This window comes from Sebastes fasciatus, chromosome 4 (genome assembly GCF_043250625.1).
Source record: "Sebastes fasciatus isolate fSebFas1 chromosome 4, fSebFas1.pri, whole genome shotgun sequence".
NCBI classification, from domain to species: Eukaryota; Metazoa; Chordata; class Actinopteri; order Perciformes; family Sebastidae; genus Sebastes; species Sebastes fasciatus.
Window position 1 is genome coordinate 15,391,235 of NC_133798.1, and position 15,305 is coordinate 15,406,539.

General features: G+C 43.9%; 1 protein-coding gene across 11 annotated transcripts in view; it reads right to left on the reverse strand.

The window, feature by feature from the left end:
- LOC141765927 (serine/threonine-protein kinase BRSK2) overlaps positions 1–15,305 on the reverse strand; it is a 199,740-nt gene that overhangs the window by 10,671 nt on the left and 173,764 nt on the right. For 3 of the 11 annotated variants that reach the window (XM_074632238.1, XM_074632239.1, XM_074632240.1), the window contains exons 10-16: positions 13,861–14,025; positions 11,784–11,881; positions 10,712–10,862; positions 10,371–10,436; positions 4,120–4,180; positions 1,097–1,844; positions 932–980 (exon numbers count right to left, since the gene is read on the reverse strand). In XM_074632238.1, coding sequence (XP_074488339.1) covers positions 932–980; positions 1,097–1,844; positions 4,120–4,180; positions 10,371–10,436; positions 10,712–10,862; positions 11,784–11,881; positions 13,861–14,025 — 1,338 coding nt within the window. Of the gene's footprint in view, positions 1–931; positions 981–1,069; positions 1,845–4,119; positions 4,181–10,370; positions 10,437–10,699; positions 10,863–11,783; positions 11,882–13,860; positions 14,026–15,305 lie in introns of all 11 variants that reach the window. The other 8 variants (XM_074632242.1, XM_074632241.1, XM_074632243.1 and 5 more) reach the window with 8 other exon arrangements.

Below are 15,305 nucleotides of genomic sequence, written 5' to 3' on the forward strand. Positions count from 1 at the left end.
AAACCCACCCATCCATCTAACCATCTATCTATCCATCCAGAAAAATGGAGAGCTAAGAGTTCCCTCTCTCTCTCTGCAGCTCTGGGGAAATGCTAACGGAGGATACCCTGAGGGAAATAAGCTAAAACTGTGCAGGGTAGAAAAGTTTTCTGACACTTCACCTTCTGTGCAACTGAGTAAATGTGTAAATGCATGAATGTGTATGTTTGTATGTGTGTGTGTAAGAGAGCGAAAGAGATAATTGAGCCTCTCTGTGAACAGAACTGTGTGTCCAGAAGGGGTAGCGGTAGATGAATTCACCACTGGCCTCAGCCCAGGTGTACCTGCACTCACTAATAAGCCATATGGACTCCTGTTTCGTGGCATATTAATATTTCATGAGATTCTTGAAAATGTTGATGGATTTGCAAGAACTTCAGCACAAAGAGCAACACTTCCCCATAAATAAATACTTCCATAATGTGTCATTAAGGGGCACACTGAAGCTGGTTACAGCTGGTGTGTGACTGTGTATTCATGTAATCAAGCCTAACCAGCTAAGAGAAGGTCTTTTTTCAGCCAACTCTTCAACTCCTTCCAGCCAGGATGTTCTTCCCAGCCAGGAGAAAATGGCCAAGCCAGAAAGCCAGCGAACCAAACAGGCATATCTAGGCCAACCATGAGTTATCAGGCCCCTGGGAGCTCAGCAACATCACACGGGCTACCTTCCCTCCATCATAACCAACCCGATACCTCCTGCTACGGTGCTGCTTCTCCAGCCCAGACCTCACCTGAGGTCATTACAGGGAACTCGGCAGGCACAAATCAAACATTCACGGGTGTAATACTTTCCAAAACATCAAGCTATCAAGAGCGAACCTGTTTGAGCCAACGACTAAGGGGCTGACAGGTTATGCATAGTTATGATAGTGGTGGTGCAGCATGTACTCACTCTGGGGAAGACTCTGGTGTGAGGCTGGACATCTCCTCTTGTGTGGGAACTGTGGAAGCAGGGTCAAAGGTCAGAAAAAGGCGGAAGGCTCAGAGTAACATTACTTTAGTGGGTACAGTGAGATAATTCAGTGTTTACCATCAAAATCTGCTGTGATGTCAGTACCTTGGAGTTTCCTGCGGTGGAAGCGTGGTGAGCCCAGGAAGCTGTTCTTGATGGAGTTGAGGCGCGTCCTCCAAGGCATGCCTCCGATGGACGGGCTGGGGGGCGGCGTTGGGGTGGGCGTACCGGCCGGGCTGTCCTTGGGAGTGTGCACCGGGGTGCCCTTTGGGGTGGGGAGGGGGCTGCCTCGAGGGGAGGGGTGAGGGGTAACCTGTATGAGGGGGATAGATTTGGGCGGGTGGTCAGTGAACGGAGAAGGCGCCGGCGCCACGGGGTGGAAGTGGTGCAGCCGGATGGGTGACAAGGGCACCACTGGGCAGTAGGGCACAGAGAGCTGGGGGTTGGCAGAGAAAAGGGAGCGCCGTACGTGGGGGCTGTTGGGGATGGGGCATGGGGAAAAGAGGGAGGATGAGGAGGACGGAGAAGTAGGGGTGGGGGGCACAGAGGTGGAGGGTGACTGCAATGGGAGCAGGCAGGGAGAGGAGGGCTCGGATTTGGCTTCTGAGAATTCGGGGAGCGGGTTGGATCGCGTGGCTTGGAGGGGCTTGGGGACGACTTTGGGCTTGGTGGGGAGCGTCTGTGTCTTGTTGAGTGCTGACGGCAGGGGCTCGCTGTTTGGAGCGAGCGAGTTGGGGGTGGAGATACGGGGCCCTGCGCGATTGAGGACGGGATCAGGGGACGGGCAGGGGCTTTCGTTAGGGGACTGCAACAAGTCCGGGGACTGAGGCGGTACATAGAACTTTCTGACAGGCTGGAGTTAAAGGACACAGTGTGAAGACACGCAGCACGACACAGCCGAGAGCCAGAGCAGGTGGAGGAGGAGAGGAAAACCAAAGCAAAACACACGGGGACACGCGCAGGCACACAAGCACATAGATGAAGCAAGAAAGAAAAGTGTAGCAGAACAAACAACCACACATCCAGAGGAAGAAGCAGCCAAAGAATATAGAAGCAGGTGAGATGTGTGCATACACAGGAGAGATGGAGGCATTGATAAAAAAAAGAAAGACAGAAAACATGCAGTTAGACCATTCAGTTACTTATGTTAAAAGAAAACTAAAATCAAATGGGGATCAACAAAAACAGCAAGCAATACACACAATTTTAAAAACAAAACACAGAAAGATGGACTTCACTTGAATAAAAAATGCTGGCAGAGAAAAGCAAGCAGACAGACATGTGTGAGAGACATAAGGCCAGCTGTGAGGACAATTTGGGCTGTCTCAATAACAGAAGGAACACTATTATAGTACCTCTGCTGTAAAATTTCCACTTTCCAGATAGGTTTATTGATCTGTTTTATTTGAAATGCTGAAATTGCAGCCACAATGGTGCACTGATAAACTATTTCCTGGATGTTTCCCCCTTTTTTCCAGAAACAAATCTTTGAAAATAACCCCACACTGAGCCTCTCACTGAGAGCACAATCCCGGTTTTGGGGTAGGTCTGAGAAATCAATTTCCCTTTCAGATCAGCCTGAGAGAACCTGTGTGGCGCGAGGAGCTCGTCTTAGGATCCCGGCTAATCTCGAGCCTTCTCAGGTTAGTCAGCTGGAAAAAGTTTACCACAAGCTCTCCGGCTCTAGGGCAAGAAAAGTGGGATTTTCTGAAGCATTCCCGGAGCTGGATTTCCACAGAGCTCAAGCCACAGAAAACAGAGAGAGGGGGATAATACGCAGAAAGGATAGAGAGAGAAGAAGCTTTAGGGGGGGAGAAAGTTTGCTGTGCTGTCACGTCTCCTGTAGGTTCACCAGTATATATTTTACTCTGAGTTAACAGAAAAATCCAACTATATAGACAAAGTCTGAACGAACACCGAATAAGAAGAGCTTAACATAGTGTATCCCTGCTTCCTCAAATCGCAAAGGCAGATCTGAACTGTTGATTAAAATGTAAAGGGTAACTTTGGTATTTTTCAACCTCGACCCTATTTTCCCATGTTTTTGTGTCTAAGTGACTAATGGGGACAACACTTTTTGAAATTGGTCCAGTATTGAAGGAGAGCGCTGCAGCCACCAGCCGCCAAACGAGCTGTAATGTAATCATTGGGGCAACCTGGCACCGTCATTTTATGTCCACTAAAAGTGCTTGTTTGCGCCACTGACAGACTCAGATTGTTATTATAAGTGTCTGACAACAATATGGAAAAGACCCTAAAGAAGAAATTAAATGTTTTTCTTACCTTTTGCTTCCCGTTTGTCATTGTGTAATGTAACTTGTTGCCGGAAGCAACAACGGTGGAAACGTGAGTGGAGAGAGGAGTGCCACGGGACACCGGTATTGTCAGAGTTTGTTGTGTTGGAGTACAGAAAGCATACCTTGGTGTTATCTAAAAGATTTTCAATGTCATGGCTGAGATTTAGCTGATTTCGACAATGTGGATGCAACGCAAGATTTCAGAGGGGGTTTTCTCCGAGCGAGACGCACAATAACAAACAGACCGGATCAAGCGAAAGGTAAAATAAATGTTTTATTTCTCTGTAGGGTTCTTTCCATAATGTTGTCAGACACTTATAATAGCAATCTGAGTCTGTCAGTGGCAAATACAAGCTCTTTTAGTGGACATAAACTGATGGTACCAGGTTGCCCCAATTGATTACATTACAGCTCGTTCAGCGGCTGGCGGCTACAGCGTTCTCCGTCAATACTGGACCAATTTCAAAAAGTGTTTCCTACTAGTCAATTAGACATTGGAGAACAGGGTTAAAGTTATCCTTTAAGGAGAGGAAAAATATACTATATCTCAGACTAATAATAAAGAGAAATAGTGAAACAATACTGCATGTGCAGAGAGATACAGTGATATTGCTTTCATAGTGCTGTGCATTGTTAAAGGTCAGAAGCCCCGGCAGTGTAGCTGTAGTGTCATTATTTTCTCCAGCGGATATAAACAGCAATAAGATGACAGCAATAAGATGGGATCAGCAGTAGTTGGATGGGGTTAACCACTAGATACCTGAGAACTTGGTCAACAGGTGTGTTGTTTGTGTGTGTGTGTTTCAAAGTGCACGGAGGGTTGTGACTTACCCGTGGGCTGCTGAGGGGGCTGGTGGAGAGGCCGGAGGAGGCTCCACTAATAGACCGCGACCTGTGGCACAAACACGCAAGAGCACACACAGGGACACAGGTAATTTGTGGGGATCAACATGTGTACCTGTTACATGTTTCAGTAAACACAGGTGGAGGTGAGAGCTTGAAGATTACATGTTGCACACAGTTAGAAAGCATCACAGCGTATGTCACCATCATACCAAGCACAGTAGTTGCTATCAAGCCCTTTTGCAAACACAACACCTATTCACACAAAGAGGGTGAAAGCACGACAGCACAGTAAACAGCACCGACTTGACAACAGGCATCACTAGCATCGACTCGCAGCAATTAGTCTCAAACCAATTTAAGCTCAAACTTCGGTTTCAAATATGCTGATTTGACTGCAGCTTCTCCTGCAAATCTATATGCTGCTTTCCACAGATTAGCATTCAGATTAGCTTTCCGCCCCGTCTATAGACTGCTAATAAACCAAACATGTTGACTTTTAGGCCTCAGCGCTGGATCAGTGGAAAATATCTTGAGGGGGGAAATGAAGTGGGACATTTGGTTGAGTGCCATTTGTCATGTTTTTCTTTTCCCCCGCAGATGCCGTCAATAACCCCTATGAGCAGAGCCCCGCTCAGAAATGAACAATCACAGGACAATCTGTCTCCATCAAGCGCGCACGCTCACACGCACGCACACACAAACAAAAACGGGGCCTGTCAACACTCGGAAACACCAGCTGCTCACTGTCACAACACTGTTCCTTTTTGTCATTCAATCTAACAATACCCCACCCCCTCTCCCTTCTCCTTCAGCATTGATGCATTTGGGAACATGTGGCCGAGCCTACAGATCTAAGATAAAGACACTACAACTAGTGTTTATTCCAACTTGCTCGGTTGTAGAGGAAGACCTCTTGGACAAATGTGAGGGGAGGATGAGGGAGATGGAGGATAGAGGAAGGGATGGGAGGGAGGGATGGAGTAATGGAGACGGATGTTCATCCCTGGTGCTGGAGCAGTCCCACGGGACCACAGAGGCATCCCTACATGGACACAAAACTGTGTACACGGTTACAGCTAGTAGCCATAAAAATGATACCGGTGCTATCATAACAACAAACCCGGATTAAGATATATATGTACCAATCTTCTAAAAAGTAGAAGCACTTATTTGGGTTCAGTCACCCACCTCCCTTGAGCTTTTAATTTACAACCACCGAAAGAAAGAACTGATACTAGAAGAGGAATATCTCTCCTGAGAGGCCCAGACACACAAACAGAACAGAAGAGAAAGCAACACTAACAGGAGGAAAATATAGAAGCACCCACTCTGTAGCTATTTTTATAATTCTCTCGCTGCCCCTTGTGTGAGTGTATTTATTGCACACACTCATGCACTCGTGTGTGGGCGATGTTGAGACCACGTTGGCTAGGATTTCTTGTTTAAGAGAGCAGCTGACCAGACAGTTGCTATCATTTACATTTAAGTCCTACGGTCCACTGAGACGTGCCCACAGTTGCTCACTACAGCGCCTGTGCGCACGTAGCCAATCACACTTCATCTAAACATGGCCAAAACACAGCGTCCTTGGGCCATTATGAGCATATTGTTAGAGGCACTCTGCATCTGTTAGCGTTGGACCAGCAGCTCTATAAAGCTAATGTTACAGATGGCTGTGCTGTACAGTAATGCGCTGTCAGAGGCTCACCCTTGCTTCGGAGAGATGATGAATTATTGTTGACGAGTCTCTTATTTATAGTGAACAGCAAACACAACTTAAGCAATCATTCATCTATCATACAGAAACGAAACAGCCATGTTATTAAATCAGTAGTAGAGGAGATGCTGACATTGGCTAAGCCCTCTGTGGTTCTGTGTGAGCTTGCTTTAAAGGGTCAGTTCACCCTAATTACAAAACTAGAATTACCACCTCACTGTTGTATGCCTCCGCCAACCAGTCAAGTTGCAGTTTACTGTCCAAAATGTCACTTCATCATTTCATACTATTAGACATGTGTGTGAAATTGTCATAATTAGCATATGAATTCTTGAGTTATGGCCAAAAACGTGTTTTGTGAGGTCACAGTGACCTTGACCTTTGACCACCAAAATTCAATCAGTTCATTCTTAAGTCTAAGTGGATGTGTGTGCCAAATATGAGGGAGTTCCCTCCAGGCGTTCCTGAGATATTGCGTTCACGAGAATGGGTCCGATGGAGGCTGTTGCCGGCATGGAGGCATAAATACGGGTTCTCTAGTTTTGAAGGATCTATTTGTCCCTCCACCCCAAAAATCAAATGAGACAGTGTCAAATTTCATTTGTGGCACTCGCAGCATTTAAAAATTACACTTAAAAACCCCAAAGCAACTGCTCTGCCCAGAAACAATATCGTGGTTACTCTGGATAATCCACAGAGCACACTGTTAACAGTTTTCATTGCGACTATTTTGTCGTTAGAAAGTAGTTTCAGTGAAGACTGTTGACAGTGTGGTTGCTGGAAAGACACATTGCTGCCGAATGTTTCAATACTGTGAGCATCAGTGGTGGATGTAACTTAGTAGATTTTATTAAGTACTGTTTAAGTACAATTTTGAGGTGCTTGTAGTTAAGTATTTCCATTTTATGTTACTTTCTACTTTACTACATTTCAGAGGGAAATATTGCGCTTCTTACACCAATACATGTATTTGACAGCTACAGTTAGTACATTTAGCTGCTAATACTTTTACTGAAGTACAATTTTGAATGCAGAACTTTTTAATTGTAATAGAGTATTTTTACATTGTGGTAGAGCAACTTTTACTTGAGTAAATGATTTGGATACTTCCTCGCCACCACTGGTGAGCACCACAAATGAAATTCCATTTGCCTCATCTCATGAAGGGATATCTCACCCGGACAAATAAAACCAAAACTATCTGCATTGCTAGACACCGCTGGAGGTAAATGAGAAAATCTATTTTTTAAATTTAATTTGTTTGCAATTTGGGTGAAGTAACCCTATATTGTATGTGTACTTGCACCCATACATGAGTGTGCAATGGTGTATGTGTGCTGCTACTCATTCTTATCTTTCTTCTATCCATTAGTCCTCAAGATAACATTTCCCATAAGCCTGTTTTGGAACGGGGCCCATGTCCTCAGTGTGTGACCACCGGCTATGTCAGAGACCCATCCAAAACACTCGTGGGGGTCTAATGTTGGGCTGTGGGGGATGGAACAAGTACAAGAGGTACTGGGACGAGGGCATGGACTGAAATAAAACGAAAGCAAAGCAAAATGAAATGGATTGCGCCAGGAGTCAAACGGAGAACAAATAACACTGCCAAAGCCAGAGAGACACAACGCTACTGCACTGCTAGCGTGATTTAAGGCAAGTGGAGAAACTTCCATTTTTTCCTCTTTCTCCCTTCTCTGTATTGACTTTGTCCTGCCAATGGAGTTCTTCTACGCAGAGTATATATTCATATGAATCAACACACTGTTTAAATCCATTTCCTTTTCCTGAGCCCTGACAACTCCCTGAGGACTCAGCGCATTAATATTCACAGCTCAGCTTCTCAAATCTCTAAATGCGGTAAGACCCCCGCAGTTTCCGATGTAGAGATCAGTGGTAAAGGTGCTTTATTTGCGCTCATTTGAGCCTCTTAAATAAATTAAAGTCAATAATTAGCATGAGAGCCTGACTTATTAAGACTGCTCCGACTAACCCAACACATTCAAACTGCATGAAGCAACTAGAGCAGATCTGTAAAGAGAAAAAAAAAAAATCAATTGATATTCTCTTCCTCACACTGCAGCACTTTTCCATATTTAATTTACATATCATTAACCTCCCTTCATTTCTCCTGGCGTGTTGTTAAGATTTAAAATGAAATCAGTGGGATTTCTTGTGCTTTGAGTTTAGCTTTAAATGTCTCTTTATGATACTTTTGGGTATATAAAGAATGAAACGGGCATTCGCGTGAGGATGTCTCCAAGTGTGTTTCTCTGCAACGTGGCTACTGCAGCATTTATCCCAAATCTATTTAATTATACTTCACAGAAGCAGTCAAATCATCAATCACATGTATGAGAAAGCAGCCTGGGCAGTTGATCGGATTGTTATTGCCGACATGAGATATGTGAGGCAAAATGCCGGATAGGGATTGAGGCTCAGGCGTTTTTCGTTGTGTAATTTTAGATAAAACTGTTTCCCACTCTCTTCCATCATTTACGCCGGTGGAAATGTATCCTGTCAAAACACGTGTTTCAAAGTCAGTCCTCTCGCTGACACCCTCTGATCTGAAGTTCTACGGATCTTCTGTGCTGTCGACAAAAGTTTGCTGTCGGGGAAAGATAAGGTTAGGTTCAGAGAAAGTCAGTCAAATCTTTGGACGTTATTCTGCCACGCATGTGCTTGCTTCCACAACGCCGTCGTCTATAAACACACACAAGCACGCATATGATCAAACACAGCGCACACAAGGACATGATAAAAGGCAGAAAAGTTACACAGAGACTTTGTTACCGACATCTTTTTCCCCCCACTGATCAGCTGGAGAGCAGTGGGGGGGGGAAAGCGACGTAAAGCGAGGGAGAGATCTGATTTGATTTGGAGGCGGATGGGCTGTGGTGTAGGACTCCCCCCTCACCCCCGCCTCCAACCCACCACAGCTGATATAGGAAGCCAGACAGAGAAATACTAGCAGCATCTCCACATTAGCATAGCAATTCCATACAAACAGAGGAGGGGGGGGCGTTTGGGATTAAAGGTCAGCCGCACACAAGGGACGACAGTAGAGAGAGAGAGATATGAAAGAGTAGGGAGGAGCCCCTGAAAGAGATTTGGGTGGAGGGGTAAGAACAAACACTGATTTAAAGTAGCACGGAGGAAAGATGCAGCGGAGCTCTTTTTTAATGACTGCGGCTGCTGATATATGTAGGATCCAGACACAAACCTATTTCATACGCTCCTGTCTGTAGATGTAACTTTTTATTAAGATGTATATGAGTAAACCTAAAGGTCTCAAAGCTTTCAGTTTAGTGCCCTTTATGATGTACGCCACTCAGTTATGTATGATCTTTGAACTGGTGTTGATGCCGCTTTGTAAAGCATTATTAATGCTCGATAAAGTCATTGCAAACTGGCCTATTTTGAGATCGGAACAGATGAGTCAGAGCGAAGGGCAGAGGAAGGTAGCTTCTGAAGTCATGCAACCTTTAAATAAAGAAGAGATAAGACTTGGATCGCCTGAAGGGATGAAGGAGCGGAGGAGAGGCGATGAAACACAAGAAGATGAATGTTAGAGAGAAATTCAGAGGCACCAGAGGACAGAAAGAATTAAGAGGAAGTGTTTAGAGGTGGGCGCTCTTGAAGTGGATTTAAAACTTCTGAAGTGGTTTCCCCCCACTGAAATGAAGTGGGAAATAAATTCTTGATATTTTGTTGTTGGCAAAGCACTGCGGCGAGGAGTTATTAATGCGTCTGACATTTGGATGAATATTCAACTTTATAACTACATTTCTTTTTTATCTATATAATATATGCACTCGCTGCCTCTGCGTTGATATCCCGTACCTCGGGAAGCGTTTTCCAGCCAATCTGCCTATCATTAGGCAGATCAGGTTATCACCCCCTCAGATTCAATCTTCCCCGCTGTCACAAATGTCACTGCCTCTGAGCAGAAACGTGTCGTGTGATGATATATCGGTTGTTGAAATAAGATGGGGAAATAGATTTTAAATCAGTCCGCTGCTGTGCCTTGTGGGGGTGTGGTCCTGGCTCGACTCAAACATTTCTAAAATAGAGAAATGGAGAAATGTTCGTGCATGCGGAGAAAGTGGGACACAGCATGGGAGAACTGATTATCAATGCATTGAGATTATGAAAAGAAGAGATAATTGAGCTAACACTGGAAAAAGGGGGGGGTTGTAGATATTAAAGGCTCTGAATTGCAAATGCGCAGTCTTCCTCCGTTTGATTAATTAAGTGAGTTAAGTCAAATTTTAGGAACTGCCATCACCAAAACCGTTGACTCGGTTGGACGCAGCTTCTTTCATTTTTCAGATGAGTTATTAAAATAGACTTGTGAAGCCGCCACATGCTGCATATGCCATCACCGTTTAAATGAAGCATCCTTTCAACAGAGAGCGCCGCTGCATCTTTCTGCTGCCACGGAACGTCTCCTTGCATGGGGGGTAGGGGTGGTGGGGGGGGACACAGAGCGAGAGGAGGTGAAAGGGCAGGTGAATACCTTTCTTCTTTGCTGCGTTTTGTACCGGCATCAGGAATATCCAAGCTTTTACTGTACACTGATTTACTACAGTGAGACAGGAGACAAAGCGAGCAGAGCGTCAGTCTCTGTTCATGTTTTTGTCCACAATCTAGCCTGCTGACATCACCAGAGCCAGAGTCGCTGTCAGACCTGCTGGAACACCACTGGGGCTGCGAGATCCTCCACACACACACACACACACACACACACACACACACACAAACACACACACACACACACACACACACCCACATAGCCTCTGTATGTCTATCTATCATTTGAAAATTATATAGACTTCGTCTTTTCACCTCCACGCGTACCTCTGTCCATGCTGCGTCATGTCGATGGCCCTCCTCGCCGGTACGGGCGAGCCTCCGTCTGTGACACTGAGGACCTCCATGGACTTCCTCTCTGGTCTCCTCTTGCCGTGACGGTTCAACATAGGGGAGTCCACCCGCTTCCTTGGGGGATCTGTGCGGAAACAGATCGATTCAGTATCAACACAATGCACCTGACGTCTCTGAGCGTTAATGCGTCCATTTCTACACATTGAGCAGTTTTGTGGATTGCGTTCATATGTGTGTGTGTTTCAGTTTAGCGCTGAACGCATTGACATGTTAACTAATAGTGAATAAGTAACGGTTTACTCCCAGTCCTTGAACTAATGGCCACTGTATTGACTGTGTCACATTCACTGAAGAGGGAGTCTATTCATCAAAATGTCGGTATCTCACAGCACACACACACACACACACACATACATTTGCACATAACACTCCTCCTATTGCAGAGCTCTTGTTGTCAGAAAATAACCCTGGCAGAAGTCTAAGTAGAGCATCTTTGTTTCTGCTCACATTTCAGTGGGTGGAAATCTGTGCTGCGTTGTGGTGCGCGAATGGAAGAATACCTTTTTTTGATGAGTTAATATCTGAACCGAGGCAGTCGCAGCTGACAGTTTTTCAAATTTGGCCTATTGACACGTTCTATTTCTGCTACTAGATTTCATTGAGCAGCTTGTCTATATTCAATAAACAGAGAGCTTTTTTTTTTTCTACCGGAGAGCCAATCCACCGCTACTGGAGCTGATCCAATTGCTTCTGAAGGAGGAAAACACTGCCGAACGGTTCAGATGCTAAGAGCATTCACCAGTTACCTTCTTGAAGCACTTATTCTCGTCTAAATTGGCTTGTTTTGATTGTGTATACAGCTGTCTATTCAATGAAAAGCCATTCAATTTTAAGACACCAGTCACAGATAATGTTATTGTTCAGACATACTGTGTGCCATACTGTGTTTACTGAATTATTCCATTTTCTCCTGCTATGCTCTTTTCTTTAAATCGTATTCTATAATGTTATGTTCTTCATCTGCACTCGTCTCTTCGGTCCTCACCGATCTCGTTGCGAGGGGGAAGGTTCTGGTCCTCCTGACTGGGGTACCTTTCCTTACGGTCCAGTAACAGGAAGTAGATCATCTTTTCTTGGTTGTCGCTGCAAAGAGGAGACAATAAAAAGACTATTGAGACATCTGGAAAGGAAATACAATGGTTTTAACCCAAAGACTGTATTTAGTATGATAAAAACACTTTGGCCAAGTATCTAACGGTACAACTTTGAAATATTTAGATCACATGAAAAATCACACTTTCATCATAGTCAATGTCAGGAAATTGAAAAATTAGGAAAAACGCTAACATTGTGTTTATTAAATGTTTTCCATATGGAATATTGCTATGAATTAATAGATACCAAATACTTGATTGTACTCCTTGTAGTTTGTGAGATACAGACATTTTCTTATCACACTATATCTAGTATTTGGACACATGGGACCACTGTTTTGTTCCTATAATATAATGAGTCTATTGCACAATATGTGCCCAAAGTCTAGATATAGTATGATAACAAAAACGGTTTGACCGATTTTGAAAATTTCTACATATTTGTGCTTAGCCAGGCCCAGAGAACACTTCTACTAAAGGAAATGAAAAATGTCACTTACGGGCACAAATGGGTTAAACAAACCTGGGTCATTCCAAACACAAACATGTACATATTATATGTGGGCGGCTGTGTCTCAGAGGTAGAGCAGGTGCCCGGCTCCTCCGGTCCTATGCCATCGGTGTGTGAATGAGTATTTTAGATTAGATCCTGATAGGCAGGTTGGCACCTCGCATTGCAGCCTCTGCCATCAGTGTATGAATGTGTGTGTGAATGGGTGAATGCTGACATATAGTGTAAAGCGCTTTGAGTGGTCAGAAGACTAGAAAAGCGCTATATACTGTAAATGCAAGTCCATTTACCATTTATTCCCGAAGCATCCGTATACATACTCGCACCAGCATGTGTCTGCAAGAGCTCAAAACCAAGACTGCAAAAAACCCTCACTATGATTAATGTCCTTTAATCTTTTTGGATTCATTGTGAAACAGCTACTAAATAGCTTCCACCATTAAAAGAAAAGTTTAGTTTTACAGCTCATTAGAACATCATATAATATTCTGCATACATCTCCATATGCAGAGTCTACTGGTAAGTTTATGAAAGTATCAAAACATTATGAGTTCGTCCTTTTCTTTCTCTGTAAATCAGGAAGCCTAATATATTTAGCCTGTAGGGCAACACTCTGTATGCAAAAAGGCCCAGGGACTGGCCCTCCGTAATAAAGACAGATTGGAAAGCAGTAGGAGGCAAAGAGACAAGGACCTGCAACTTCAGCTAAAATGAACGAGAGGAAGGGAGATAGAGACCGCAGATTTTCCTCCAGTCCAGCACTATTATGGGATGCTCCCAGGAGAAAGGAAGCAAACGGAAGAGATGGGGAGAGGGGAAAGTGATAGAGTAACGCTCGTTTAGCGTTAAATTAAAGAGGCCGGGCAAATGGAAAGCAGAGGAAAGGAGATCGAGGAGCAAAGCAAAATGAAACTGCAACATCTGTATGCCAATTTTAAGTGTATAAAACGCTGCAGGGAAAGTATCTTCAGCATAAATGCATATTCACAGGAACAAAAAACACATGTGTAACTGTGACATAAACATTAGTAGCAGAACATAAACATTGGGACCCGGGGGGTTGTTCCTGGTGCAAGCCAGGATCAGTTTGGGGGGAATGTATCCAGTGGCGAGCGGTGTAAGTGCTGTGTGATAACAGTTAAGTGATCTATAGCCTCTGACATCTAAAGTGACAGCCTCACAGGATTTCATAAGAGCTGGGGAATAAACCAAGGCCAGCTGTGCACACGTACACCACACACCCATGCTTTCATTTGCAGTACAACCACACAGCTCCGTCCTCTTCTCCCCGTCTCCAGCTGCTTTTATGTGTTCCTGTTTCAACATGCCTTCCTGCCCCCCTATCCTCTAGTTTTCTCTCCTCACTGACACCTTTTCATTCACCACACCTCCATTCTTCTGTTCTTCTTCATCCCATCTCTTTCCCATCCCCCCTTTTTGCCCCTCAATTCACTCACTCATCTGAGAGCAGGTCTTTCAGTAGTTTGTTTTTGTCTCTGAAGCAGCCCAGGGAGTGCATGCTGTCCAGTACGTCTGGGTCGATGTCGTCTGCAGAGGGCAGGCTGCGGATGGTCACCTTCCTGGGCACAGGCTGCTCTGGCTCTGGTTCGTTCTTCCCCCCTCTGGAAATGCAAAGAAATTACAACACAAATAAGCACGCTGTCAGCCACTTTGGTCCGTACCACTGTTAAGTTTGAATACATCGACAAAAACCTTTTCAAATAGCTTACATAGCAATTAGAGGCGCTATGTGTTTAACTTTGCAGATTTACAGACTTAATAAGTGTGTGCTGTAAACAGAATATGCAGTATGTGTTTGGAGGTTTGCCTCATTATGACCCTGGTTCACATTATGAAACATTAATAGTCATGTATTTTCCCCAGGTTTAGTCATTCTGTAAGCTGGTAAGTTGCTGGTAAGTTTTGCAATCTCTCCCTCTCCTCCTGGCTTGTTTTCCAAACTTAGTTTCTTCATTATCCCCCTTTCTTTCCAGACACTCTCCTAGTTATGTCACTTTCCTCTGTCTCTCTTTTGTCTTTCTGCATCTAGGGAGTACACTAGCAGGGCTTTATTCTTTGTGATTTAAAATGAAAGGCTAATCCACACTGACACCATTTTTTAGAAGATTTCTGGAACATTCTAGATGACGGTTTCAAAGAACGGATTCATCTTCAATATCTACAAACGTGCCAATACACACAGACTCTGATGCAAAGCTTCACAGGCATATGTATATATATATATATATATATATATATATATACACACACACACACACAACCCCCCTCTACTTTTCTGCAATAATCTATTTTTTCCCCCCTCTGGATAGCCCTGTGAAGCGTAAACTATTAAAATCACCTCCACCTTTCTATATGATGTGAACTTGTGAACTGGATCCACAGTCCCCCACAACCCCCGCCCCTGTTTCACTATGTGCATATCAAATTTGGTGGTGGGGTAATGAAAAAATACAAACAGGACCCCTGTTTCATATCAGTAAACGACAGGAAACGTCTTGCCGGTTTATTAGGTCCACTTTGCTAAAACAGTCAATACTATACTACAATAATCCCTACCTTAATGAAGGTTAAAAGGTTGATTTTTTTGTTTAAACTGTTTTAGAAAGGTGGAGACTCAGTAAAAAGTAACACAAATCAATGGCAACACAAAATAAAGGCTCCAAAATTACCATAAAGTTGAATCGACACCTCTCTAAACCAAAGGTTATAATAGTTTTGAATTTGTATTTTTTTGTTTTTATTATTTCGTTTTTAGTTTTGACCGTGTTTCATTTCATTTTAGCTTAGTTTTAGTTCATTTCCGGAGTGTGTTTGTGTGCACTCGTTTTTAGTTTTGTTTCAGTTTTTCAGAAAGGTTTAGTTTTAGTGTTTTTATATATTT